The sequence below is a fragment of the Typopeltis vanoorti genome, chromosome 19 (assembly GCF_054136105.1).
Source record: "Typopeltis vanoorti isolate ZY-2024b chromosome 19, IOZ_Tvanoo_1.0, whole genome shotgun sequence".
Taxonomy (NCBI): Eukaryota; Metazoa; Arthropoda; class Arachnida; order Uropygi; family Thelyphonidae; genus Typopeltis; species Typopeltis vanoorti.
The window spans coordinates 2,189,327-2,215,939 of NC_143567.1; the positions used below are offsets into that span (position 1 = coordinate 2,189,327).

General features: G+C 37.9%; 1 protein-coding gene across 2 annotated transcripts in view; it reads right to left on the bottom strand.

Moving 5' to 3' along the window:
• The window catches only part of LOC150095819 (uncharacterized), a 178,747-nt gene that overhangs the window by 63,657 nt on the left and 88,477 nt on the right, over positions 1-26,613 (bottom strand). Inside the window, exons 16-20 of one of the 2 annotated variants that reach the window (XM_090409107.1) lie at positions 25,303-25,473; positions 24,876-25,016; positions 21,841-21,916; positions 20,550-21,073; positions 16,566-16,707 (exon numbers count right to left, since the gene is read on the bottom strand). In XM_090409107.1, the coding sequence (XP_090265233.1) occupies positions 16,566-16,707; positions 20,550-21,073; positions 21,841-21,916; positions 24,876-25,016; positions 25,303-25,473 (1,054 nt within the window). Of the gene's footprint in view, positions 1-16,565; positions 16,708-20,549; positions 21,074-21,840; positions 21,923-24,875; positions 25,017-25,302; positions 25,474-26,613 lie in introns of both variants that reach the window. The other variant, XM_090409106.1, reaches the window with a different exon arrangement.

Here is a 26,613-nt window from a genome sequence, read left to right on the forward strand (position 1 = left end):
CTCTAAACAAGAGGCTGCAGGTTCGAAACCCGCCAAGGGCATGGATGTTTGTGATCAGGGGGAGGGGGTAAGACTCGATGTGGAACTCCCTCCCAGCTTACTGGAGAACTGACGTTGTTTTGAAAATTTCCAAGTTCTGTCTCTAGAGAAAGGTTTAAGGATTAATTAAAAATACCAAAAATGTCAATAAAAGTCCTTATCCCACTCATGGAGTCATGTACTTTGGCTTACAATCGTTTTTGGGCGAGAGTCACATAGAAATATTTTCTATTACTTGATTAGAGAAGTATGCAGTGAAGCCTGCTTGGTCATATGCTACGGATCATCCAAAAATCTTATGATTCTATTTGAAATAAATAAAATTTTGTACTTTCGAGATAATCAAGTGATTTGTCTGCAGTTATTGGTATCCTCTCTGCTGTCCTTTGTATACAATCATTGGATAATCATGGATTTATGCCACTGCAGTGGAATTTTTGTTTCTGTTTTTGTAGTTAAATACCATTGAATATATCCAGTATGACCTTATGACCCTCCGACTTTAAGTTGCTTTCTAATATTCCATCTTCTTCAGCACTTCTAACTCAGTGGTTTAATGTCAACCTAATCCAAATTTATTAAGGGTTTGAGTCGTTCCCATAAAAATTTCCATATTATGAAGTGTTTTATCCTCTATTACGCTTTACTTCTTGCTTATTTTCAGTTTTGGGATCCATTTTTGTGTTTTATGTAACCTTATTTGATCATTTTCGGCGAAGTTTCTTCAAGATGTTTTGAACTGTTTTCATATTTCTGATGCTGTTTGGGATTTCTTTTCTAACTTTAGTAACATTTCTGTAAATTCTATATTATCTGTGCTAATCCCCCCCCCCTCTCTCTGTGATTATATTCAAGTGTGGGCACAGTAAATATTTTGCTGGATGTTCTGTTAGCTGTTAAGACGCTTTTCTTAAATCGCTATTAACTTCTATTATAGTTGTTTCTTCCTTGTGTGCATAACATTCAAAATGTGAATAAATAAACTGCCTCAAAGTGCATTCAAAGTCCAAAACAGCTCCGGATTCAATTGTCATGATAATCAATGACGTCACCGTAAGAATGCGATGGCATTTTTTTATGGTTTGTTTTCGATCGCTTCCTTATTTGTAAGCGTTCTAGTTTTTAAAGGAACACAACTTTGAATGCGGGGTTGCGGAAAACATAATTTGCAATTTGCGCCACTCTGTTTAATTCTGTTGAACATAGTCTGACGTGCATCGTGAAATGCCAAGCGTTTCGTTTTCAGTCTAAAACTTACTTTTTATTAGCTTTCTTGAATGCCTTTTCCTCTTTCTTCCACTGATCTTTAATAGAAATGTAGCTAAATTTTTAATGGGGGTCCGTTTTTCCCTACGTTACCTGCTATGACGGGAAGACAGTTCTCACTTGAACCTAAGAAATGCCAACTTCTCTCTTCTGTTAAGTAATAATAATAATAATTTTAATAGTGACGACGATGGTGATAATAATAAACTTCGTGTTAATATTTAATAATTACACATTTAAAATCGTAATAAATAAAGATAGATCTATAAATATTTTACTGTGCCGCAGTTTTTGTACTGTTTTAGGGGCAACCATCGTCATGCGTTGTTCTGCGAGCACTGAGGCTGAGGTTTAAATTTATACAAACGGGCGAGAGAAGAATCCGCGTCCTTCCATAAAATTGATTTAAAAGCCGAAGACATGACACGTGTGAACGCCACACACATGTTTATTAAACACAATGGTGACGTCCCACTCACTATTGCGTTTTCTATACCCCCCCCCCCACAGTTTATGCGCCATTTAATTGACATAAACTGGAAAGATGCGTTCTGGGAGTTTCGTTTTCGTTTATTCAAGCATTTTTTTTTAGCTTTTATTGGTCGGAGAGGATCGACTAGACGTTGTGAAAGTACTACTGCAGAAATTGTACTTTGGTCAGGCTTTATTTCGCGCTTAGTTTTGTAGGTTTCATTCATTTTTTTTTATATAGGGTGTATTTTAAAAGTTAACTATCTTCTGATTTTTCTTTTCGCGCACCCTCCCCCACCCAGAATTTAATTTTCTAGCTATCCGGTGAAGCTATCGAAAAAAATATAAATGTTTGTGGTGTGTGTGATGTAAATGTCGTTCAGTAGCAATACGTTAGCCACCATTGCAAAAAAAGGGCAGTTACTGAGCATATTTTTCCACTTACAATCAAACGATAAAAAGGCTAACGACTGGATAATCTAAACCTTGCTGGAGAGAATACAGACGTTTTTCACGCCACTTTATGCTTTAATAAGTGCTGGTGGTGGTTTCCAGGTGACAAACGTTTTGTTCCGCCGAAGCCATTCGCTAAAAATTATAACTGCAGCAAGATCCGAAAACTTACAACCTGCAGAGCGGAGACGCCATCTTCTTGACCCACCATCGTTTTGATGAACACATTCGTGAAAAATAGCATATAATGATGCATAATATAGTACGAAAATAGTATATACAGATACAGTATAAAAATCAACTTGAAATAACTTCGAAATACCACTTAGGAAAATGGAAGTCCAACATCTGCCTTCTTTAAGAAAGTCAACAAGGAATCCGCAAAAGAAAGCTTTAAGTACAAATATTTTTCGAACCCAGTATTTATCGTCACCCGTTCTTAAGATAATTTTTCACTTACTCCAAGATGGGTGCCATCCCATTCTAATAAGTCGAAAAGAACGTTTCGAGGCAGTCATGTTGTCTTGTTATCAGGTAATAAATGTCTTGCAAGTCAGGTAATCTTGGAAAAAGAAAAAATTGCGTCTGAAACCGTTGTGTGATCACCTTTCAAATAAGCGATTAGCTAGAAAATATTCGCATTACACGTCGTGGTCATTCCCTGAATACTCTTAAATTCATTATTTATTTATTTATTTATTTTGTATGAGGGATCTATAAACGGCAAAATGTACGTGAAAAGTGGGCCCCAAAAAGAAAGGGACTAACGCAAGTGCAGATGAAGCAGCCACACATACTCGAAACACGGACCATCCACAACAGCCACAGAAACGAGTTCACGCGATTTGATCATCCAATCCCAGCTGCATACGGAGCTCGCACTGCTCTTGTTCACCGGATATAACATATTTTGAACCCCATGTTGTCATTCACAGTATTTCTCATTGTCACGCGTTAGTCCTTTTCAGTACTTCTTGTTCTGTGGACATCGTGCTTTATGTAAATATTACGAGTGTGCTCGCTGTTCAGCGCATTGAAACAACACGCGTTTCTCCCTCTTCCTACTGAAAACCATCCTTGGACTCGGAAGAACATTTGAAGTAGTAGAGCGAAAGTCGCCACTGAGATGTTGAAAAGAAATATTACCAAATATGGAAAGATGGCATTTTATCAATTACAGATGAAAGTTATTTAGAAATATTATGTTAATATTATAAAATTCTGCTTTTTAGTGCCTAATAATCAAAATGTTTACTTTTTTTAAAGAGTTGCGAAAATCAACTGTAACTCGACTCATTTTTCTGGTTTTAGCGTTTGGTCGAATCTTTTTATGAATGGAGATAGGAAATTTGCGACTTTGCAGCTTGATCCTCAGGGGAAGTTGAGGTTTTCTCCGTAGCTATTTTGGTTTTATTTATTTATTTTAAAAATTATAGATGGGCATAATTTATATCTGGATACCCGAGCAGCGTCGAATAATTGTTCTGTCTCAAAAATTTTTAATATGTATGCATTTTAATTTTAAATTTTAATTTTTGGAAATGACAAATTAAGGGAAGCCATCTTTGTAAAAATTTAAGTCCATTTGAGAAGTGTATTCTGGCCTGGACAGCCGAATAGGTAGCTTACTCCTCTCTCCAAACAGTACGACCCCGATTCGAATTCCATGTTTGCATGGGCGTTTTGTGAATGGCTTTAGTTAGGGTTCGAATTTTATTGCCCGTAAAACCATCCACCTTACTACAGTCCTGAAATATCTTGAATTACTTTGATTTTGATCTCACGGGTGCAGTTTTCGGATTAAATAAAGAATGAATAACAGCATGAAAACTGCACAGTGCCATGGCCAATCCACAGTACTAATCCACTGGGTGCATAACCTTTTGTGGGAATCACGTAAAATATCGTACCACAGTATTTGATTACGTCTGGTTAAGTTTGGATGCTTAAAAATATTCCGGTAATTTTGATGTTAATGCACCATCTCTATTTGGACATACAAACTATATTCTCGAAGCAAGAGTGAATGCTGGTCTTGAAATTCACGCTTGCTCTTGTTATCATTCAGCGAGTGAGAGGTGAGATTGAAGTCTGATTAGCGGAATAATGAATTACTGACCATTTAAAAATATGTACAGGTAACCCTCGTATAACGCGGATGTTAGGTTCCGCAGAAATGCCGCGTTATATAAAGCGCGTTATGCGAGACCCAGATCACATAGAAAAAGTAGGGTTATGTTCCGAAATCGTTTTTTTTTAAATTATATAAACAACAATGATATATCCAACAAAAATATATTTTTATTTAATTCAGGTAATTAACGCAAGTTAAGAAAACATATAAACTATGAAACAAATACATTTTATAAAAGTATAAAAATTACAAATTGTACTTAAACTTCATTGCACAGAATGCATAAATGTGTTAGACAAAATAAAATAAAGCGCATATTTTAATCTTTCATAGCACGAGGATTTGAGGATCGGTTAATAAACACTGGTTTTGTCATGTAATCACCTGACGCATTACTACAAAACAGTAGAGTAATTCTATCTTTGGAAACTTTGAATCCAGGAGCTGATCTTTCATTTTTCGAAATATAGGTGCGTTTTGGCATTTTTTCCAATACAACCAGGATTCATCCGTTGAACACCTGGTCTGCACTATAAATGTTTATAAACTTTGAGCGCGTTTAGTTTAATAACATTTCCATCCAAAGGAATTTTCTTTTGAGTGCAATCTTCTATCCAAATCATTAGTGATTTCTCCATTTTTTCATTAGAATATCGCGTACACGAGCAACGCGCTTTGCACTTATCGTTGATCGAGTAATAAACACTTCCTCGAATTTTATGTTCATTTTGTTTGATTGTTCGAATTGTTGATTCATTTAAATTCAAAGTTCCTGCACAAACTCCTGGTTTTTCTCCATTTTTCAACCGATCCAAGATTTTGAATATTTTTCTTCGAGATAAATTAATTTTGTTTTCAATGTTGGTTTTCCCCTTTCGTTGCAGTTTGTGGCCATTACTATAAAAATAATTTTTACACAAAAAAGCAGAATTACATATTGTATGTAACTCACAAGAAAATAAAGTGCTCAGCTTGAGATGAACACACTTATGATTTTTAATACGCTTTCCTGGCAGAAACGAGGACAATTTTCAACAATAAACATTTTGTAAGGTAATCAATTGATTTACATGCGTGCTAAAGGGTATTTCCCCTAATATAAATTCGCTACTTATAATTACATGCAGGATACAGGCAGACACAAATTTAACGAAGATAAAATTTGATTTTTAAGTCGCGCGGTGAAAAACATATGAAAAGATAAAGGGTACTACAATTTGCAAAACATGTTTTTATCGAAACCGCGTTGTATAAGTACCGCGTTATACGAGGGTTACCTGTATTTAGAAATTTATGTACATTTAATCATACAAATACATTTATTTTACAAGTGATATTCTATCTTTTTCAATTTAGCAACTTGAATCCAAATTCTACCCTCCGGTTCTTCTTTATGAACTGGTCAATAACATCGTCATAAAAAGCTGGTTGTAACTTAATTTTCCCAAGCAACACGCGCACTTGTAAAGGCAGGCTGAAGCTCACTGGCTAGAGCTACTTTGACTGCGTATGGCCCGTGTTTAAGCAACAGGGTGAGATGAGGTGGAGTGAGCGGAAATGACTATGCGCGCTCATGAAATCACAGTGCTGAAGCGAGGACCTGGATGCTCCCACAACCGAGCAAGCCAAGGCAGCTTGACTAGCGTCGGCCTTCGATACACGACGCAAAACTCAATTATTGCCGCGCAAACTTAAAACGTCTTCTGCCTACAAAAATAAAAGCCTAAATGGAATGCTTATAAATGCGTGCATTTATTAACAAATAAATATTACTTCTTTGTCAATTAATGAGCTTGATCAGAAAGCATAGCAAACATGGAGAATTCGCCACTGTCTGGAAGCTATTCTACGTTACAAAAATGAAACTAGTAAAAAAAAAAAAAAAAAAAAAGCACCTCTGAAAATCAAGGGGGAGGGGGTGAAGCATATTCTAAGGAAACGTCAGGCCCAAAACGTATAGACATACCCAAAAAACTAAGATCAAGAGAATTAAGAACCCCAAATAACGGTTTCAAATAATATTGAAAACGATTGACCAGAAGTTCAAAGAGTTCGTGTCCTCACTTTCTAGGAAAAGTTTTAGAGCGACATACGTTCACCAGAGCAATCGGTGCAGACCATCCGTGGGATGCTCGATTGCTACGCTTGTTAATAAAATACCTGAAACGAGCGTGTTTAGAGCTTTGGAAACCTGTCGAGTTACTTTGGATTGTTTGGAATTAATCGAGGGAGAGGCGATGAGCCTGATTTGTGTTCGTTAAGCATCATCTGCAGCCGTGTGGCTCATTTGCGAAACGAAAAACTCGACTTTCCTGAATGAAAAAAAAAAAAAAAATCAAATTATCCCTGTAATACCAAGAGCAGCTCACTGCCTACTTACTGTGATATTTTGTTAGAATAGTAAACAGCTTGACAACAAGTTTCGTCTTTGGAACTCCCCCCTCCCCCAAGATTGTGGTCAAAGTTTGTGCTCCAGAATTAATTCCATCCACTTTAGGTCTTCTGTATAATACTCATCTGTCTTCTCTAAACAGCACAGATCGGGAGTCAGGCTTTTATCCCTCTTTCTAAAAAAAGAGAGATAAAAGTTAGCATCAAACTATTGCTTGCTCTCGCTTCAGTACTCTCGAAAACAACAGAGAAGGTCATTAATTCCAACTCCTTCGCTTCTCGGAGACCCAGAAATTAGTTACTGATAACCAATAAGGATCCACTACTTTCGCTCCACAGCAGATCGCTTAGCCAACGTTATCCACTTTTCTACAGAAGGACACATTTAATACTACTACTGTGGGTGAACTAGGAGTTATATAATATAAAATCTTCTTTTTTATGATCAAAATTGGAACTATTTTCAAATCACTTCAGGCCTCCAATTATCAGGTTAGTAGTCTCGTACTAAGCAATAAAATTCGCCTACCTTCGTAAAGATATTCCCAGAATATCGATGCCACAGTGGGATATGAACCAACAGTCTATTAATTGGAGAACAGATACGCTGTCTACTCAACCAACCAGGCTTCAAATGTGATTGCCCTTTGACATTTCGAGAGTATTTGGTCAACTCAGGCAGGCTCACTACAAAGTATCGCCTCCTACCTTTTGCAAAAGATCGCCAGTTTCCTTTCTTATGGTTCACTATAAGGAGGGTGAAACGGCTTTGTCTTTTCAGATTTCTCCAGCATTAGCGTTCTCTAAGGCTTTCATGATGTGTTTCAGACATAAGCTGATCGAACGTTTCTTACGCCTCTAAAATACATTCGCATCCGTTGTCATTTTCGCCTTCAAAAACGCTGTCCTTTTCCCTCAAATTCGCTGAACTTTAAAATCCTGCTCTCAAATTTGGGGTGATGATGATTCAAAAATCTTCCTAAAATTTTTGAAACTTACCAGAAAGGGACAAGGTTTAATGATCATCCCACCCCCGTCCTCCCTCGTAAACTTACCGGTTTTCCATGAAAGCCTGTTCTTTCGTAATCTATCTTCGTTAGAGATTATTGTGGTGCTATTCAGCCTAATTGGCCACCATCATTCCTTCGCTTTCAAACCTCTAAAACTATTAGCACCTGATGGTCAACACAACTCGGATTTAAACTTACTGAACCAGTTTTCTCTCATCATCTTTCATTCTCTCAAGTGCTTCTTTCTCTTTTATCCGTACAAGACGCTTCTGTGTTATCAGTTCAGTAACCTCTGGGTTGTGGGGTTGTTATTAAGAAACAACAAAGGGTGCCTCAAACAGGACAAACGTATACGTGCTATATTGTAACTATAACCTTTCGGAGATGAAAATGTTACGAACTGGTAATAATTAAATATTATGCGTGAAATGAATAACTTTGCTATAGAGATTTGAAGCGAAGCAGCAAGGAGCCTTTGCACTTCAAGGCTCCAAAGAGTGGAGGTGTTCTCAAGCGGTGCGATGAAATTCAACCTAAAAGCCAATGGCAAGCATCCGTGTTCATTGCAGTAGTCGAACAAAATTTTCGATCGCATGACTTACTCCTAAGAAACGACGTCTTTCTTTTAAAGGCGTTGTTGGCCTTTCGTAATCTTGATGGTCTTTATGATTCTCGTACTAACCGTGGATAACAACGAGGTAGCGATTTATCTCAACAGGAATAAAAATATCTTTAAGAAATACGAACAGCCGTAACTCTGAATGCGATTTTCTCCACTTAGCGAAGAGGAAGGGAGGTATGACGATATCCACTTCTGCGGTATTTATATTTATAAGCTGTCTGTTTCACGTTCCCGCATCACATACGCAGACTAGCTGTTCACGTGCAGTTTTGACTGCGAGATCAGACAAGCACAAGTATTTCAGTTGCATATAAATAACAAATTACGATACTGCCTCTGCGACGTCGCATCCTTTCCAATTCGTATCCGAATTCATAACCTTCGCGGTTATGGAATTTGATTCCAATCACAGACGACCCCTTCAATCCGTCCGAGGAATTTAAACTACTGAATAATACAACTTCCTCATCTCTGCTTAATCAAAGATCTTTTATGACTTTGGCAGGCTGTTGAGAAAGGCGTAAGTGCCCCATAGATTTTATAAAATAACCGGAGTACATTTTGAAACCATCCCTCGCAAATGAATTCCGTCAAATGATTTTATTTATTTATTTTTTTTAATTATTAGCACTTCACATGGTTTTTCGTTCTTAAAAAAATAAACAAGCCGCGACAGGGCAATAAACTCGCACAGATAGTGACATTATTCGTTTATTTTAAAGAATTAAAAAAAAAACAGTTTTAGTGTAATTTAAGCATATTAATAATCTAATTGAAGTAAGTCTAAACATAATAAAACACTTCCATGTTCTAGACTACTACTTTCCTGTAATTAAGCTACAATCGTAGAATTCTAGCTTAATGTTTTGGACGATATTGGCTGATCCAAACCTCGGCAGGCAGATACAAACGGCGATCTTTGATCACGTAGGTGTTACAAATACAGGATTTCAGGAGGTACACTTTTACTGGATTGGATTAGCTCTCGCCCGCTGGTCAGTGGGTTCAACTAAATCCAGCTACTTACGGTAAAACAATGCACATAGCGTTTAATTTCGACTTTTAATTAACGAAATTTAGCCTTAATGTGAGTTACTGCTGTAGTTATAGCCCACATAGAATTAGTCCTCTACCGTAATCTAGGACCAGTGGAAAATTCTGTCCTAATCATCTCCCAGTTTATATCTGTTAATACTATTTTCAGTATTGATTTTTTCTTAAGCGAACTGAATGAATAAAATATTTAGCAAGAAGACCAATTTTGGACAAATGACTGGTCCATAATCGTACTAAAGCAGGAATGAAGACGATGGCAATCTTATTCATCGCATGAAGACTGAAGCTGATCTTTTGACAATACATAAAGCGAATCCCCTACATCTATTGTTAATGTTAGAAGTCGTTTCGAATGTGAGACCGTAGAAATGCTACTCACAAACTACTGGAATATCTCGTTGAACGTAACGTGTAATCTAGTTTTTAATACTACGTCAAAATGACCTTATTGTTGAGTTTTAGCAGAGAATCGTTATTTTAAGCTATTCCCACAAACAAGTCTTCGTTCTCCCGCATCTTTCCATTCCCACCGGTTATTTCAAGGTTATTAATGCCATTTACATATATTACGATAACTTATAAGATTGCCTTTTAATCTTTCACAAACTTATACATGAATTTTTCTTAGGAAAGAAGCTTGTAAAATATAATCAATAAACAAGCATTTCGTTACGATATGATGTCTCCCACTTTTCTCTCTCCACGTGGAAGGTCTTCACTTTACTTAAAAAGATCTGTGAGCCAGTTTTCATTTCGGTATGTAGGAAAATGGCAGAAAAGACCGATTCACATTGGCAAACCGGTTTGTATTTCACTTAAAAATGAATTAATCTGATTTCTGGTGTACCATGATCAACTTGTGTGTTTTATTTCGTAGTAATTTAAATGAAGTGTTGTCCAATACAATTAGAAAAGAGGCATATTTTTGATGCGTTTTCACATCCCACCCCAATATATAATCACTGGTCAAATTAGATAGCGCGGAGTACTGTGTGCAAATTTTGCGGCAAAATCTGTACGGATGTGATGCAGATTCAATACTCTTCACTGCGCAGTCCAGAAGCTAACAGAGTGACGAAGTGGCCAACGTGTGTGTAACGTCTGTCGCAGCTGTAATGACAGCAATCTTGGATCTGTGATTATAGACAGACGTTCTTGACACCTTAAAATTCATGCTTACAGATACGAAATCTTAACGAACTGTTTCTTCTGACTTGCGAGCACTATTAAGAAGATTAATTATAGAAAACTCATCATCCTTTCTGTCTTCGCACTCAACTACCGGATGTATTCAACCTGCTTTAATTTGCATTCGCTCATGAATTAAATGCCAAGCCACTAGTCGAAGGCACACGTGTGTGTGGGCATGCCGCAAAGTGACTGAATCATTTTCTCCTTGAACCAGAAAGCCGAAATTTTGCAGAAGGTAGCTTTCAGTGCGAAAGAGATAACAACGATCCGGAAGAAAAGTAATTTTTTTTAAATTTCCAAATACATTATTGTTTTTAATCGAAACGTTCCAAGATATAATATATCTTAGGAATATAATTATAACATAAGTGCAGAAATATTATTAGTTTTTACTACTCTTAAGAATGGCGCTAAAAACTCGTCGCAACAAGGCAGTGTCTAAAGCACAAGTTCTTACTACCGAGGAGAGCGTTCATCCTGATGAACAAAAGCACTGCTGCAGTGATGAGGATAAGTAACATTAGAAATATCTTGATTAAAAGAAATTATTAGAAAATCGACCAGGGAATTGGAAAAGGTGGAAAAACCTTTGACTAAATTTAGACAGATAAGAAACAGGATTAGAACAAGAACAGGCAGGAAAGTACTGAACCTGGTAATCAAAATATTAATAACAACAAGGTAAGTCAGGTAAAATCTAAGCATGGTGATATGGTATGGTATAGTGACTGGATTTTAAAATTAACGCTTGCCGAGGGAGTCACCACTTCTAGTTTCCCGGGAACGAAAATTAAAAATATGACAAAAGTAATTGAAAACCAAAAAAGAAATGTAAAAGAAATGACAGTGCTGGGAGGTACTAATAATTTAAGTAGCGACAAACATAGTATGAGAGAAGATATGAAAGGTCTGTTGGAAGAAGCGAGAAAGAAATGTGAGAGAGTAAAAATTGTTGGATTACTACCCAGATATGACTGTCCCGAGTTAAGGAGGACAATGATAGCAAATAATTTCACGCGCAGGCTGTGTAGGGTTGCGAGAGGTTTTGGATGTGCGGAGTGTATATGATGGCAGAAAATACTTGTATAAGAGTGACCTGAACTTGAATTCATTTGGCATCAGAAGCCTGATCAGAAGCCTGGAGAAATTACTTGGTATGAGACCTAATGTAGAGAGACAGGGAACCTAAAGAATGAAGGGAGGAATGGTAAAAACGTGTGAAAGTTCAGCTATGGTATGCAAACGTCATAAAGATATGAATGTCTTCGAACATGGTTATGTATGTGGCGAAGGGGTGGAAAAATTTGCTTTAGGTTTGGACCTTTTAAGCATGTCTGAGGAGGGAAAAGAGAAAATTCTAGAATAAGATCAAATAGATTATCTAATTATAATAGGCTAGGTGCCAGGAGCATTAGAAATAAAGTGGTTAGTTCGTTGATTTATTTAATACGATGTGGCCTAAAATTGCTGGCATTAGTGAAACCTGCTATCAGAATCAAACATGGTAAGTGGGATTGAGCGTAACGGATGTACTATTTTTAGGAATGACAGAAGAGATAGGAGAGGAGAAGGAGGAGTGCTACTAATGATATTAGATGACTTCAGTCCAGTTAGGGTAGAAACACAAGGAAACAATGATGGTAACAATGTCCCATGTTGCGATGAGTTTCAGTCTATCTGGTGTGAAGTGTAGGTTAACAGAATTAAAATATATGGTGAAGTGTTGCTACAGCCCTGGCGGCTGAGTTGCAGAGGACGAAGAAATGCCAGCGCCAGAAGGGGTCTCTGTTAAGAATATGGCTATTTTACCACCAATCGGTGAAAACGATCATCATGCTGTGCTTTCTTGGAAAATATCTAATTGCGTTGATGCTCCGATTAAAACAGGTTACATTCTGAAGTACAAAGCTGGAAATTATGATCAGCATAGGAGAACACTATCTTTGGTCCCATGGTATCAGTTACCGGATGGGAAAAATGTCAGCAATGCATGGGAATCTTTGAAAAAGTGCTTAAATGAGGGGGTATCTGAATGTATCCCTAATGTTCGAAGAGTAAATAGGTTGGGAGTGAAATGGATATGCAGCCTTATTAAGCAAGAAATCCATAAGAAGAAGAAGATGTGGAAAGAATATCATGAGAATAAGAGTGAGAGGAGTTATGAAATATATAAAGCTCAGGTCAGAAAACGGTTGATTAAATGGAAAATACGAGTTCACAAACATCAAACAAATTTTCACCACTTTTCTGATCACGCTAGCGTTCATTCCGTTAGCGTCTCAAAACAATCAATCAACATCGATCAGCAGCTCATTAGGTTATTAACGAGTTGCCAATGAGTAATGCAAAAGCCTCTCATGTGAAACGTCAACCGCACCTGCAAATAGAGCGATCTGCTACAAAGGGATGGGCCACCGAGGATTGATGCGTAACTGCAACTTATGATGAAGGAAATTCCATCATGTTTGTCAACTCGCAAGAGTGACAAAGTATGGCGACAGGATGAAAGATAAAAGTAAAAAAAAAAACGAATGACATCAGTTCTACTACAACGGTAGGAGCAGAGACAATGCCGAGGGAGGACTGGGAAAGGAACGCGAAAAAAATTGAATATGCAGGTGCAAGGTGCACAAGGTGCCTAAAGAGATTCTCGTACAGTAAGATGAATTAAGAGGTTTGAGAATTGTTGGATTTAATAAAACAAAAAAAATCCGGGTTTATATTTTATTCAGATGTAAATCACCGAGAGTGGCGCCTCCTTTAATAATGAAAATAACTAAATAAAGAGACATTTATGCGTCTAGAAAACAGCACAGGAAGACTTCGAGGGAGACAAGAATTAAATTATTGACATAATTTAAAACTCCTTTGACATCATTGTAAATAAGTTTAATGCCAAGTTAAGGAGAGAGAGAGAGAGAGAGAGAGAGAGAGAGAGGTACAGTTTTCTGCTCTAGTGGCATGAGAATAATGACTACATTTTTTCTAGAAATCGAAGCAAGGAAAAGGAGAAGTAAATAAGTGATTTTTACTAACAGATAGATGGAAAACAGTTATTGACATCGAATTAATAAAAACGATTGCAATTAGAACGGATCAACACTGCGAAAACATCGTAAATATAAATGCAAATAAAGAAAAGGCAAAATTAATATACTAGCAAAAATGTGCGAAAATTAAAACAACAAAAAGGGAAAAAATTCCACAATGAATTAAAATTGTCTCATCAGTTAGGAAATGAAATATTTCATTCGATGAGATGAGAAAAAACAGCATAAAAATAAAACAACGGACAATACGAAATGAGAGGAAAAAAATTAGCAAAGCAAATCGCCTGTTTGTTTGTGTAACACGAAATCATTCAAAACTACAATAGAAAGAAAGAATTATAACTCTTTTAAGAAAGCAAGAAAAGTGCTGATGAAACGAAAGCACAGCGCGATCCAAACAAAGAATCCTACGAATAACTGCACAGCACTAAAGAAAGAAAGAAAGAAAGAAAGAAAGAAAGAAACAGTCCGATTAAATGAAATCCGGAACTATGAGGAATCAAAAATACTCACTCGACATTTCATTAGCTTGAAAACAAATGAAGAAACGAAATACGAGAAGTCGCGACACAATATTCATAAATATATAATTAGGTATTGGAGATAAAGAAATACAACAACAGCAAACATCTAAAGGAACAAAAATACGGGATGAATACATGTCTGTGCGCCTCTCTCTCCAGAATTCTTCACAGTATCTTTGAAAGCAATCTTCAAACATTCCGAACAGCATAACAGTAAAAATACGATGCGAACATTTAAATAATTTAAGACATGCAGATGACTGAAGTGCAATTAATAAGAATCTAGAGGAACTAAGAAATGTTAAACGCAGGTTTCCAAACAAAACTGACGTTTAATAAGGCAATAAAAGTATAACCCAGAAGACGTACAAAAATATGCATATTGAGCACAGGTCATAGAATGTCAACAGAAGTAAATAAAATAATAATTATGGTGGTAAATCTGTAAATAAAGAGATACATTTAAAGAAAAAATCTGATGAGTGTACATTGAATCCCTTTTGTAAACGCCGTTACTTCATATCGACTAAAACCTGCGAGTAAAAAAAAATAGCTGAAACGACAGACTACAACATATGAAGCATAAATTTTATGTTTCATGAAACGAAGCGCGATCGGACACGTGGATCAAGAACCAAACCAACGCAGTTAAGCAATATGTGTTAAAAAATAATATAAAATAGGAAACGGAGTTGGGGTGGTCACGTGCACAGACGGAATGACGACAGACGGACAGCAGAATGGATAACACCAAAAGGAGATGGGGGGAAGAAGCAAGGGGGTTGATTGGAATTACAGCCGAAACAATTAAGGCTATCAAGCGAGGAGCAATGAAAGCCAGAAAATAAGATGGATGAAAGCGAAAGAATGGCAGTAATGAGATGGAAGGAGGAAAAAATAAATAAACAAACAAAAATCGAGTAGAAGTGAATAGAAAACATTTGTCATGTTTGCTGGACAGGAAATAGTAGCAATCAGTCATTACTGGAATTCTACCTTCGCTGTCTTTTAATAACATTAGCTCTTGGAACGTTACGAACCTTGATCGAAATGGTTCGAGTTTTCATATGCGGGAAAAGCATTTTGGGCCTTCGCTACAGTTGTAAACTTGAAAGGCGCGACTCCGTTGACGAGCGTGTTTTGTTCTTTCTTACGATGCATTTTAAAGTTTCGCTGGCCTTGATGGCCTTTGTAGATTGCTTTCAAATATTCAACGCGGATACCCAAGAGTAGGGTCACTTCAACAGAGGGGTTACCAAGTTACCTGCACAGCCTACTTGTAACTTCCGTGGTGGTACATCCGTAGAGGAATTTCGATTCTAATTAGTGTCTAGAGGATTTCTGTTATTTTCAGTCAGTTCATAAATTGTTTGATATGAAGCAAGGTACAAAGTACGGATTTTCTTTCTCAAAATAGGAAAACCGGCAGAAGAACGCATTCAGCTAATAGAAATAAAATTCAAACGCCATGAACATGATGTGCCGCGCCACATGCTTAGTTTTCGAAGTTAATTTTTGTGTCACGACAAGCTTTACCCTTCCTATGTGCAGGTCAACACGTTTGAACATAATCCTTCCGAAGCGCTTTTAATGACGAAAATTCCCGAATAACCACGGTAAAGAGATTTTTAAAGCCGAAAACTTGTGTTTAGTAGACAGAAGATCGTATAGTGTAAAGAGGGATCCGTGATGAGTCCCGGTAGTCCATAAAGGTGTTATGTAAAAAAACTTTGCAGATTGTTCTGAACGATAATCAGACATAAAATATCGCTGATGTCATTTAGATTTTTAGAGCTAAGTTTCTCTTATTTCTTAAAACGTATGTATTTTAGGGCATTTACTCTTCACTTTCCTTGATAATTCTTTAATCTAACTTAGCTAGTCCACTTCTCAAACTCGTGCGTTACTCATTTCCTAGCACTTATTCAAAGTTGACAGATTTTTTTTTTTGCCTAGCAGTGTCACTAAGAGTTGCATTCACATACATCATTTTCCTTTGTCAGGAGTCGTTAATAACCCTCCTCTTATAAATGGAAAGAAAATTTTAAACCCTTGAAACGAGCATCTCATAATCAGAGGGATGGGATTAAAATAGTAAGGGGCGTCTTTATTTATAAAACTGTGACATGCTGAACGTGATCGAAATAAACCCTGCTGACGATTTCGAATAAACGCAAAGCTCTCAATTCGCGTATGAACTACTTTCTGTCGGGGATTGCATAATTCAGTGCCGCGGAAGAAAGGCTCGTGGGATGAAACATGATGTATTGCTCGTGAGAAATCTGATCCTCATTTCGGGAAAACCAGTGCGACAGGTGCGGCGCAGTGCAGAAGAGAAAAAGAGAGAACGGAACTCACCTCCTCAGGCATGTTGGACAAGACGACAAACTGCGGTTCGTGTACCACTGTGATGGTGAAGGTTGCTTTGAAGCTGGGCTCATCGAAACACGGAAATACTCGTCTGGCATACGTAGGCTGAAACTGGGTCGCCACGAGATACCTATCGAGCAACAAAGGGATTAAAAAAAAATCACATTTTGTAGTTCTGCTAAGCCACAGATTAACTTCAGGTTACGGATTATATTTAAGAAAAATATCGATAGAGCTAACTTTGTTTACAATAATCAAAACATATAGCTGAGCACATTGCCGTGTAAACTATAATCAAAAAAAATAATTTTTTGCAGGAGGTTGTTAAATACCGAATGGATGCCACAATGCAAACAATTGCCAGCCTGCTGATCGCCGAGTAGACAGAACTCCCATTAATCAACATCAAGAGAACACAAATCCCCTTTCTGGAGCAGGGATTTAACTCCGGTTAGATAATTCGAGTCCGCCAACGACGTTACAAGTTTGCTTTCTTTCGTGGGTGAGAGCACCATAAAAAACTTGACCCTTTTCGCGAGATTATCTTGTTTAACTTAAATTTTAAAAAATTGGAAAAAATCTTTGGCTGGCAGCTCGCACTTTTTTCTTCTTTCGTTCACAACGGAATTTCTTCATTTCGCATCTGCCTTCTTCAGTGCTTATTTTCATTGAGTGAACGTGAGTGAAAGGTAACGCCCAGGAAGTATGAGAGGGGGTCAAGGATCATTTGGAAACAGCTGAGACGTAAACGAATTGAAAATTTTGAAGCGTAATTGTTGCATTATCTATATATCTATATACCAATTATATATATATATATATATATATATATATATATATATATATATATATATAGAGAGAGAGAGAGAGAGAGAGAGAGAGAGAGAGATACTGTTCGTTTATTATTTGATGTCAGTATGGATTTTCAGGTCAGTATTAGTCGATTAAGATCAGCACATCCGTATTCGCTTCTCCAAGGAGATTTTAACGTTCTAATAACGCAAGAGAGATCTTGTCCTAAGTAATTTCACAACTGAATAACTTCAGAAATATCCTTTCGCTTAATTCGCTGTGTTCCAAATGAGTCACATGATTGTTTGCACCTTAATCCGCCGAGAGTTTTAAAAGCTCGAAGGTGTTTCGCCATAGCGAACGTGTCACAGATGCTTATACTCATGTAAAAGGACATCGCTTTAACCAGAAAAAATGGAATTATTAAAATGATTACGATAGTTGACGATTTAATTTGGCTAAACTAGAACAAAAATGGTTATTACAAACTCAACTAAATACATTTTATTACATTTACAAATGATACTAATCAAACGGAACATTACTCAAATAGAAAGGAGATAAATCTGCCCAAACCATTTCGCATTCTTTCAAAAAGCCGCGGACTTTTCAGCCGTAGGAAAAGTTTTCTATTGAGGTTGACAGAAGTGGAACAATTAGGGAAGACTTTTTCGTATGGGTGACAAGGACCATTTGAACGGGTTTGTTCTATTATATACAGCCTCCGAAACTCGACGATGCCCTTTGATTGACTGCCTGAGTTCTAATTCCGTCTAGAATGTGAAGAATCTTCAGTGACAAAGTCTAACGACTTTGTCACTGAAGGTTAGATAGCCGGTCTCATAAGGAGGTGGCGGGTTTTTCATATCGCAAAAGAAACGAAGCAGCCACGCAAAGAATACACTCAATTTACTCACATAATAATACCGCCTCCACAGCTTCGACGGTAATCATTTCCCCTTCATTTGATCGACCTCACTGGCCGATAGAATGAAGAGTGCTTAGCGCCACGCTCTCCCGCCAACAGATCGCAGTTTCTAATCCCGCCGTGAGAATGAATGTTTGTGAATGTGTTTTACGTGGCCGACGAATTTCCTCAGCAAGTGCGAGGCCCTTCTCCCTTATTGGAGGCCTGAAGTAGCTTCAGGAAGTTCCGTGTTTGGTCTCTAGCTGCAGGCTCCCCGGTTGCCCACCCGCGTTTGTAATGTGGAGATGGATTTTGAAGCCATTAATCGATGGATTTGCATGGCAACATAATCTTAAAAAAGAGACTCGAGTCGATCAATGTGCAGCACGTTCGTCTCATTGAAAGCGTGTCTTAAAGGAGGATAGAAGGGTGGTCGGAATTTTCTTACATATTTTGGTTCCAGCGACTTTCTGAAAGATGAAAATCCTACCGTCTCTGTAAATACGTGTTTCACCTCTTATAGGATTGAGAGCGGCGGGAGGATCTAACCCGATTGTTTTCAATAAACAGGATAATCGCTACTCGAGGGTTTCGTTGTAAATGCGAAAGAAGCAAAGAAGGCCAAATAACCTCAGTAAATTCGTTTATAAACCACGTGTACTTTCTGCCCGATTTGCGAGATTAAAACCTTGCCAACTCCATATGCAAACTCGCTGTACTGTGAAAATCCCCTAGGAAGATGTCGCATCTGTGGCGGATTCTAACAGAGGGGTCTCAAACAAAAGGGTGAACTTCGCGTGGTCCTCATGGCTGCACTATGTAGGTGCTCCTTCAAGAGGGCGCATTCTCAATGAGATTAATTTGGAATCTGCTCCTATCGATTCCCTGTAGACTCGCATATACTTGTCGAGAATACCTCCTACTTGTAAAAGCTCCTCTGAGGCGTTTTCTTCACCCCTTTCGATTTAAATAATGAAGTTTGTGGCTTCTGAAATTCATTACAGTTCTGGAAAAGAAGAGAGAAAAACTTTGCGAATGTGCTGATACGTCGTGACGTAGTTAATGGTGGTCAAGGCACATCGTCATACGAAAATGGGATCGCTGAGAAGGGGGATAAGGAATGTGTGACGCACCAATTAGAAGTGCCTTGCGGAAAATATTTGGGAATCTCAGGAAATCTACTAACTATTGAATAAATAATAAATCAGCTCACGAGCTTTAAAAATAAGTCAGTCTTCTAAACCAAACACATCAAATGGCGTCTTCCAACCGAACGTTTTCTTAATTTTCTCTTCCTTTTAAATAAGGAACGACTCTTTAAACTTAACGTTGTGATCTTAAGATCAAGAGCTTTACACCAGGCTGTTTTCTTCTGTTCTTCCTATGATTTTGGTAGGCCCTTAAACACTCCTAACCTTTCAAGCATCTTTGGGTTTATTCCTTGTCGTGTGTCATCCTGTCCTGTCGGGTTTGCCTGTTTTGAGGGATGAAAAATCCGAACTTCAGGAAGGAGAAAAACGCCAGGAAGCTCCTTACGAGACAGGCCAACTCACCTTCTTGAAAAGTATCATCGGAACCTACTGAGCTGTGCGGACTGTTTCTTCCGATTGAATGATGAAAGTTGAAAAAACTGTTTTCTGCTGAAGATGACTCTCTTTTGAGATTCATCCACTCTCGCAAAATCAACAACTTCTGTTTCAATCTTCCAGTGATTGGATAAGACACTTCTCACAAATGCTGGTGGTGGTGTCTCTCTACCGGCTGCAGTCAGATCAAAGGTCGTTTCCCTCATCAGCAGTGAAACTAAATTACAGGTTAAAAGACAGGACCAGAAATTCTCTGGGCCTGTCTTTTAACCCCGTTATAAACGTCCGATGACTTTTATAACGGAGGTTAACAGACAAAAGAATAATAGTAATAAAATAATGCTTTTTGAAGACATTGATGAATACCTCCATACCGCATATTTCAGCTAATTTATATTAATTTTATTCCGATGAGGCTTTCTCATTCCGACTGCGTCTAGATAGCGCGCGCGCATCTTTGAATAATCATATTTAACTTCTTCTGGACAGTAATCCAGTCAGCAAATACAACAGAGTGATTGAAAGACAGTTTTCTTTTAAGTTATCAATTTAGGTGTGTATTCCGTGCAATTATATGCTACAGTGTAGTCCTTAAGAATTCCTCTAAAAAATGCACATTGCATACAGTTTTGACTGATACATATTCATCTCTAACCGAAATAAGCTATTGTTGACCATCCCACTCACCTTTTCTCCCGACTTCCTTCATCGAAATAAAAAGTCTTGTACAGTCCAGTTAATGAGTCCGAGAGGGTTCCAGTGAAATCCAAACGCAACTTCAGCTCCGTATCAGAAGCAATCGTGTCTTCCAACTGAATTACTAGATATTCATGAGGGTAGTAAGCGAATATTCTCCTGTGTTGCAGAAACTCGTCCTCCCGTATTTCCCTAATTTCCAGATGCGTGATGTCTAACTCGCTGGCGTGCAGTATCAGGCTGTCTGTTTCCTCTCTAACAATCGCAGTAATCATCACCTGACCGATAAAGGTGCTATTGTTGATGTTGGGATGCAGCAGAAGATCATAATGAAGAGGCTCCACGTGTGTGGGTAGGCGCGTGTTTAGCCATTGTTTGAATCCCTCTACGGTAAACCAGTTGTGAATAGTCGATTTATAGCTTTCCATCCAGTGAATATTATCGGCAACAGTTTCAATAGACCGCTTAGATATATTGACGACATCTTCGTGGTATCGTCGATAAAATTCTTCCATCTAGAATTGCAGAAATAATTTTTAGAGTTCTTTTAATGCCACAATTAGGTACAAGAAAGTGATGAAAGAAATTGTAAACGAACATAAATCAAACAGATAACTACCATAAACTTTGAGTAGCTGAACTAATTAACTGTATTAATGGAAAGACACAATGAATAGCATTAGAATGTATAATGCAAAATTATAAAATAAATTATAAAAAGTTAAACAGCTGAGTTTTTTTTTTCAAAGCATCCTGATTGGTGTTTTAATATTTAAAATTTGACGTGACGAGAAGTCTCGTAGATCTAACAATTATCGTACAAACACAACTCAATGGGATCGTAACTTATTTGGGTGCGCTATAACAGGAGTAAGAACGTGAAATAAAAACGGCAGTTTAAAGGAAGATTTCTGCTAAAAGATACAAACACTTGAAAAAATAATCTTAACGGTACTAGAAAAGAGAGGGTGGCTCGGGAAATTTTAGACAGAAATAAGTTTGTGGTAAAACAAAAGATTTAATTTAATTAATCCATCTCAAACGATCAAAAGATTAATAATTTATGACGCTCTCTGTAAAGTCTGTACGAAGACACTGCTTCTGCAGAAATGGTTATATTTCTGCTAACTGCGCTGATGTGCGCGCGCACACACACACACACACACACACACAGAGAGAGAGAGAGAGAGTTAACTTGAAAAGGTCTTTCTAATGTCAAATAAGATTATTAACAATGAAACCGAATCAGGAGGAATAAGTTATTGTCGATTATAAAAATTACCTCGTGGAGCTGAAAGCTGTTGGTGAAATAGGTGCTGAGTACCAGGAGAAGGTCGTCCAGAAATCTCTTCCTAGTTCTGAACCTTTCAAGAAAAAACAATTACTTAACATTAAAGAAATTGTCTGTTTAAAAAAAAAAATTCAAGTCTCTTTAAATAGATTGGTGATACTTCATTTTAAGAATGTCCAGCGGCTTAAATGTGTGTCTGAATGTTTATAATGTTCATGCTCCTCGCATTTATTACATTATTATTATTTATTACTTAAAAGTTGTATTTATCGTAAACAGAATATTCAAATACTGTGATCTCAAAGGTCGTAAAATTTCTTTGCAATAAATCACTGCTGATTATCAGATTAATGGTTCCATCCGCTATTGTATATCATCACGCAGTGTAACTTCTGCAATCCTCCCCCCCCCCTCACACACACAAAACTGAATTTTGACGTTTACTCAGAAACTTTAAAAAGTGTCATGTTCGAGTTGTGTGTGTAATAAAACACCCACGTTCCAGCCACGTGTCATCCTTGTCCAAAGTGTTTCAACACGTTGTTTTTATAAATACAAGTTTTATCACTAAAGCCACACTCGACTTCAAAAATGTAACGAAAAAATAAATAAATAAAATGGAATAAGAAACTTGTTGAAAAGATGCACTCAAAAGTTCGGGGAACTTGACCATTAAACAAAAGTCCCCTAACTCCTTGTTTCTACCCGTCTCCTTGGCAGCGGTCCCCTTCGGCATGCACGGTGATATCTCAGCGGGTTTTCGATCGCCCCTGGAATTCCTCGAGTGCCACTGTGTTGAGCATCTGATGCGATTCTGCCTGAATCTCTAATCGTCAAAACGAAGTCCTTTCAGCTGGAATTTCATCTCGGAAAGTCAGACGAAGAGGAGGGATGGAGAACGACGGTTCTGTGTTTGGTAGCCAGGAACAACGCGTGGACGGCATTTTGCATGAATGCTGCGTCTCATGCTCAATCCGACAAAACGCGTTGAACGGTTCCGTACAACAGCCCTACGATCTCGCAAATAATCAGCAAGGATCACCTCGCGTAGTTTTGTGGTGTCTTCCGGTATTGTGCTTCTGGGCGTCCTTGAAACGGTTGTACCAACAACAAAAAATAAGCAAAATTTACGAAGAGTCTTTGCTTCTTCCTTAAAATCCGGTTGGAGAAGAAAACAGCTGAACGAGTGAAACACGACGATACAATAACGCACGTAACCCAAGAACGAAGCCCTCTGCGCTTGCCGGCTGAGACGCACATTATTAAATAAAAGTTTTGCAGTTTACCTGCAACTCGTAATTTCGGACTTGTTTCTGTATTTTCTCTTAAAAACATTCCTCAACTGAAGGGTTTTTTTTAGAATTTTCGAAGACTTCAAAATACAGAAACCTCGTAGCTCGAGATTCCAGAACCACTGGTACAGTCAGTCGCCGAGTTTTTTTTTTTTTTCTTTCCTCGTATCACCACCCCATGGTCCAGAAATACGACTCGTGAAGAGTTTTTCCATGGCAAGTGGGGTTCCTAAGGGGAAAGCCATTTATTAGCACCTTGCTCACATTCTATAATAATGTTACCATAGAACTAGACAAGGAGAATAAATACTTGGATTTTGCTCAGGCTTTTCACAGAATACAGCATGGTAATCTAGTGCATAAATTGGAGAATATGGATTTGGGTTATAGAATATCAGCATGGATAAGAGGACGGCTGACTGACGAATATCAAAAAGTGGTATATGGAGGATGTGAATCTATAACATTCAAGGATCAATGATTGGTCCACTGTTATTCAATCTGTACATTAATGATATTGCGAAGGATTTGACATACGACGTAGAACTATTTGCTGATGAATCAAAGATAGGCTGAGTAATCAGGAATGCTGCTGATATGCAGTACTTGCAGAATGATTTGAATAGGCTCGAATTGTTGGTATTGGAAAATTGATGTCCGTTCAATGTCAGTAAATGTAAAGTCATGCACTTTGGCGTGAATATATATCCAATGTCGTATTATATTGGTGGGATTATGCTAGAAGAAACTGATGAGACTAGGGATCACGGTATGTTAGTAGATAGGAAGTTACAGTTCAAGAGTCACATAGCAAAAATTATAAATACAACTGAGAGAATAATTGCAATGGTGAAACGAACCTTGACACGTGAAGATAAGGATGTCATTTTTTCTCTTTACTAGGCCTTGATAAGTCCTCACTTGGACTATTGCACACAGGTGCGGTCTTCTGGTTTCCGTTGTGATTCTGATAAAGTGGAGAGAGAGAGAGAGAGAGAGAGAGAGCAAAGGAGAGTGTTAAAATGATATCAGGATTGTGGAATACTGATTGTGAAGACAGATTGAGAATTTGTAGAGTGCAGACACTAGCAGACAGGAGAAAGAGGGGAGATATGATTGAGACTTACAAACTTTTGAAAGGGTCATACAGGATTTTGGTTGATTGAATTTTTAATTTTATGGAGGGTGGAGAAAGGACGAGAGGGCATCCTTGGAAGCTGAGAATGAATGCTGCTAAGAAGGGATGAGGGCCTAGATTTTTCTCTCAGAGGGTGGTACGTGATTGGAATGGATTACCATTGGATGCTGTGAGTGCAAGCAGTGTGAATGAATTCAAGAATAAGTATGAGAGCTGGTGCGTGTAGTATGTGGCCTTCCTAGATGAGTCGTTGACTTTCTGGAGGTATCTCTTAATAATAATAATAATAATAATAATAATAAAAGTACGTGGGAATGACGGGAAGTTCCATTTTAGTATTAGAGTTAACCTGGTAAGGTTACATTCTATAATGAGTGACAGAACATCACTTCACCATTAGATGGCGTTGGGTTTCTTGCATGATATAATTTCTTTTAATTATAATCCGGAGGTTGCTGACAACAAAGTTGAACCCTCAATCGTAATGCGTAGTTTAACATTTATTCAATTCAACATAATTAATGTAAGTTCTCTGATGTTACTTTCGTTAACATTGAAGAGAAATTGGTTTCTGTAAATCTAGAGGATGATTTTACCTGTTTACCAGCAGAGGCCACTTGTGTCGGAGGAAAGTCCACAGCTGCGATCTCCCGACGGGATTTTCCACTAACGAAAGGAACACCAACGGCGCATCAGATCTTTGAATCTTCGCTTCGTCCACGCTGTATTCAAGGAGCCTTGCTCGGAACAGAAAAGAAAATACCTTACCCGCATGTCTTTGTCAGTGATATTTACTATCACAACAATAATAAAGTGTGTGTGTGTAAAAGAAAACTATTAAGATCCTGTAATTTTAAAGAATAGTATCTTAGAAAAGTGAGGCTTAATTAACATCGTGTATTTTAGGGGGGGAAAAGTTCTTCAAATTAGAAGTCGCCTTTTATTGCTTACTCATTAAGAGCAATTGACGTTAACATTAATTTAATGCGACGATGAGTCGATCGTGAGGTTGTTGGGACCAACCTGTTCAGCAGCCAGGGCTCTTTCACGTGTGCAAGTCCGACCAGCAGTCGCTCTCTTTCCTGAGCCGATTCTTCCAGCTGATATCGGTTCCACATTTGGGTCCAGTGGTGCTCCTTTCCGCTCTGAGCCATGCCGTATCGGTACACTAGGTCTCTTATGCTGACGGGAATTCTAAAACATTTGCAAAAGACAAATATTGTTTTCTCCGTGAAAAAGTTTTATAAATTTTTAATAAAGTGTTTTCAAGTTTTGAAAATTTGAAAAAATAAAAATAAAAAATTTGCATCAGATCATTAGAAATTCTAACCTCATATTAATATTTCATATGAGATTAGAATTTTTCATGACCTGGGGATTATTTTTAATTAACATCTAAGGCTATGAGACCGGAGTTTGTTAATCGCGTGTCTCCTCTTCTGGCCAGTCAGCTCGCCTTTCTGGACGAAAAACTCTCTCATCCGAATATGAGACCTGCGAATTCACTTGTAAGTGAAACATCCTAAGGATTCTTCACATCCTAGACGGCATTGACGATTCCGTTCGGTTGGATAGACTTGGATTTGAATTCTCTCTATAATGCAAAGCACCTTTCAAATGAAAATGGAGAATTAGCCTGTCTCATATAGAAATTTGAGTTTCTTTTGTCCCGCAAACAGGCTAACTGCACAGAAGAACACACGCAATTGTATATAATAAAGTGACCTTATAACGTAACCTGCCTCCGCTTTGATTCCAAACAACCAAATAATCCAGAAGTAGTTCGAACTTAGTTCTTTCCGGCTGAACTACGGAGACTCTCAAACTAAAAGAGATCAGCGAAAAGTATACTTGAAAGAGGCAGGATACAATTTAAAGAAGGCAGTTTTAGTGCTATTTAAACAAGACAAGCCATATAAATTCAAAGCGCTGTCAAGCTCATCTAGAGCAGGCTTTTAGACTCATCCAGGTCCCAGGTGGGATTCGAACCCACCACTTGTTGGTTGGAGAGCGGGTTTGCTGTCCACTCGGACAATCAGGCCCGCCTTTTTCAGTCGCTTAGTAAATAATTAGCCGATCTCATAGCAGAGGGTTTTTTTCTCCTGGAAACTCGAGTTCTTCTTCCCTCAGAACAAGAAAACTGGCATTGGAACACATCATCATTAGCACATACTGGAAGAGCGTAGCCTGAGTTGCTTCGGCCGTAAATCTAACCAAACTAAATGTCTCTAATCCTCTGGATAAGACGACCCTAAATCCTGGGAGCATAAAACCCAGGATTCATGTTCGTTATGAACAGACAGCATTTTTATTATGAATATTCTTCTAATAAGA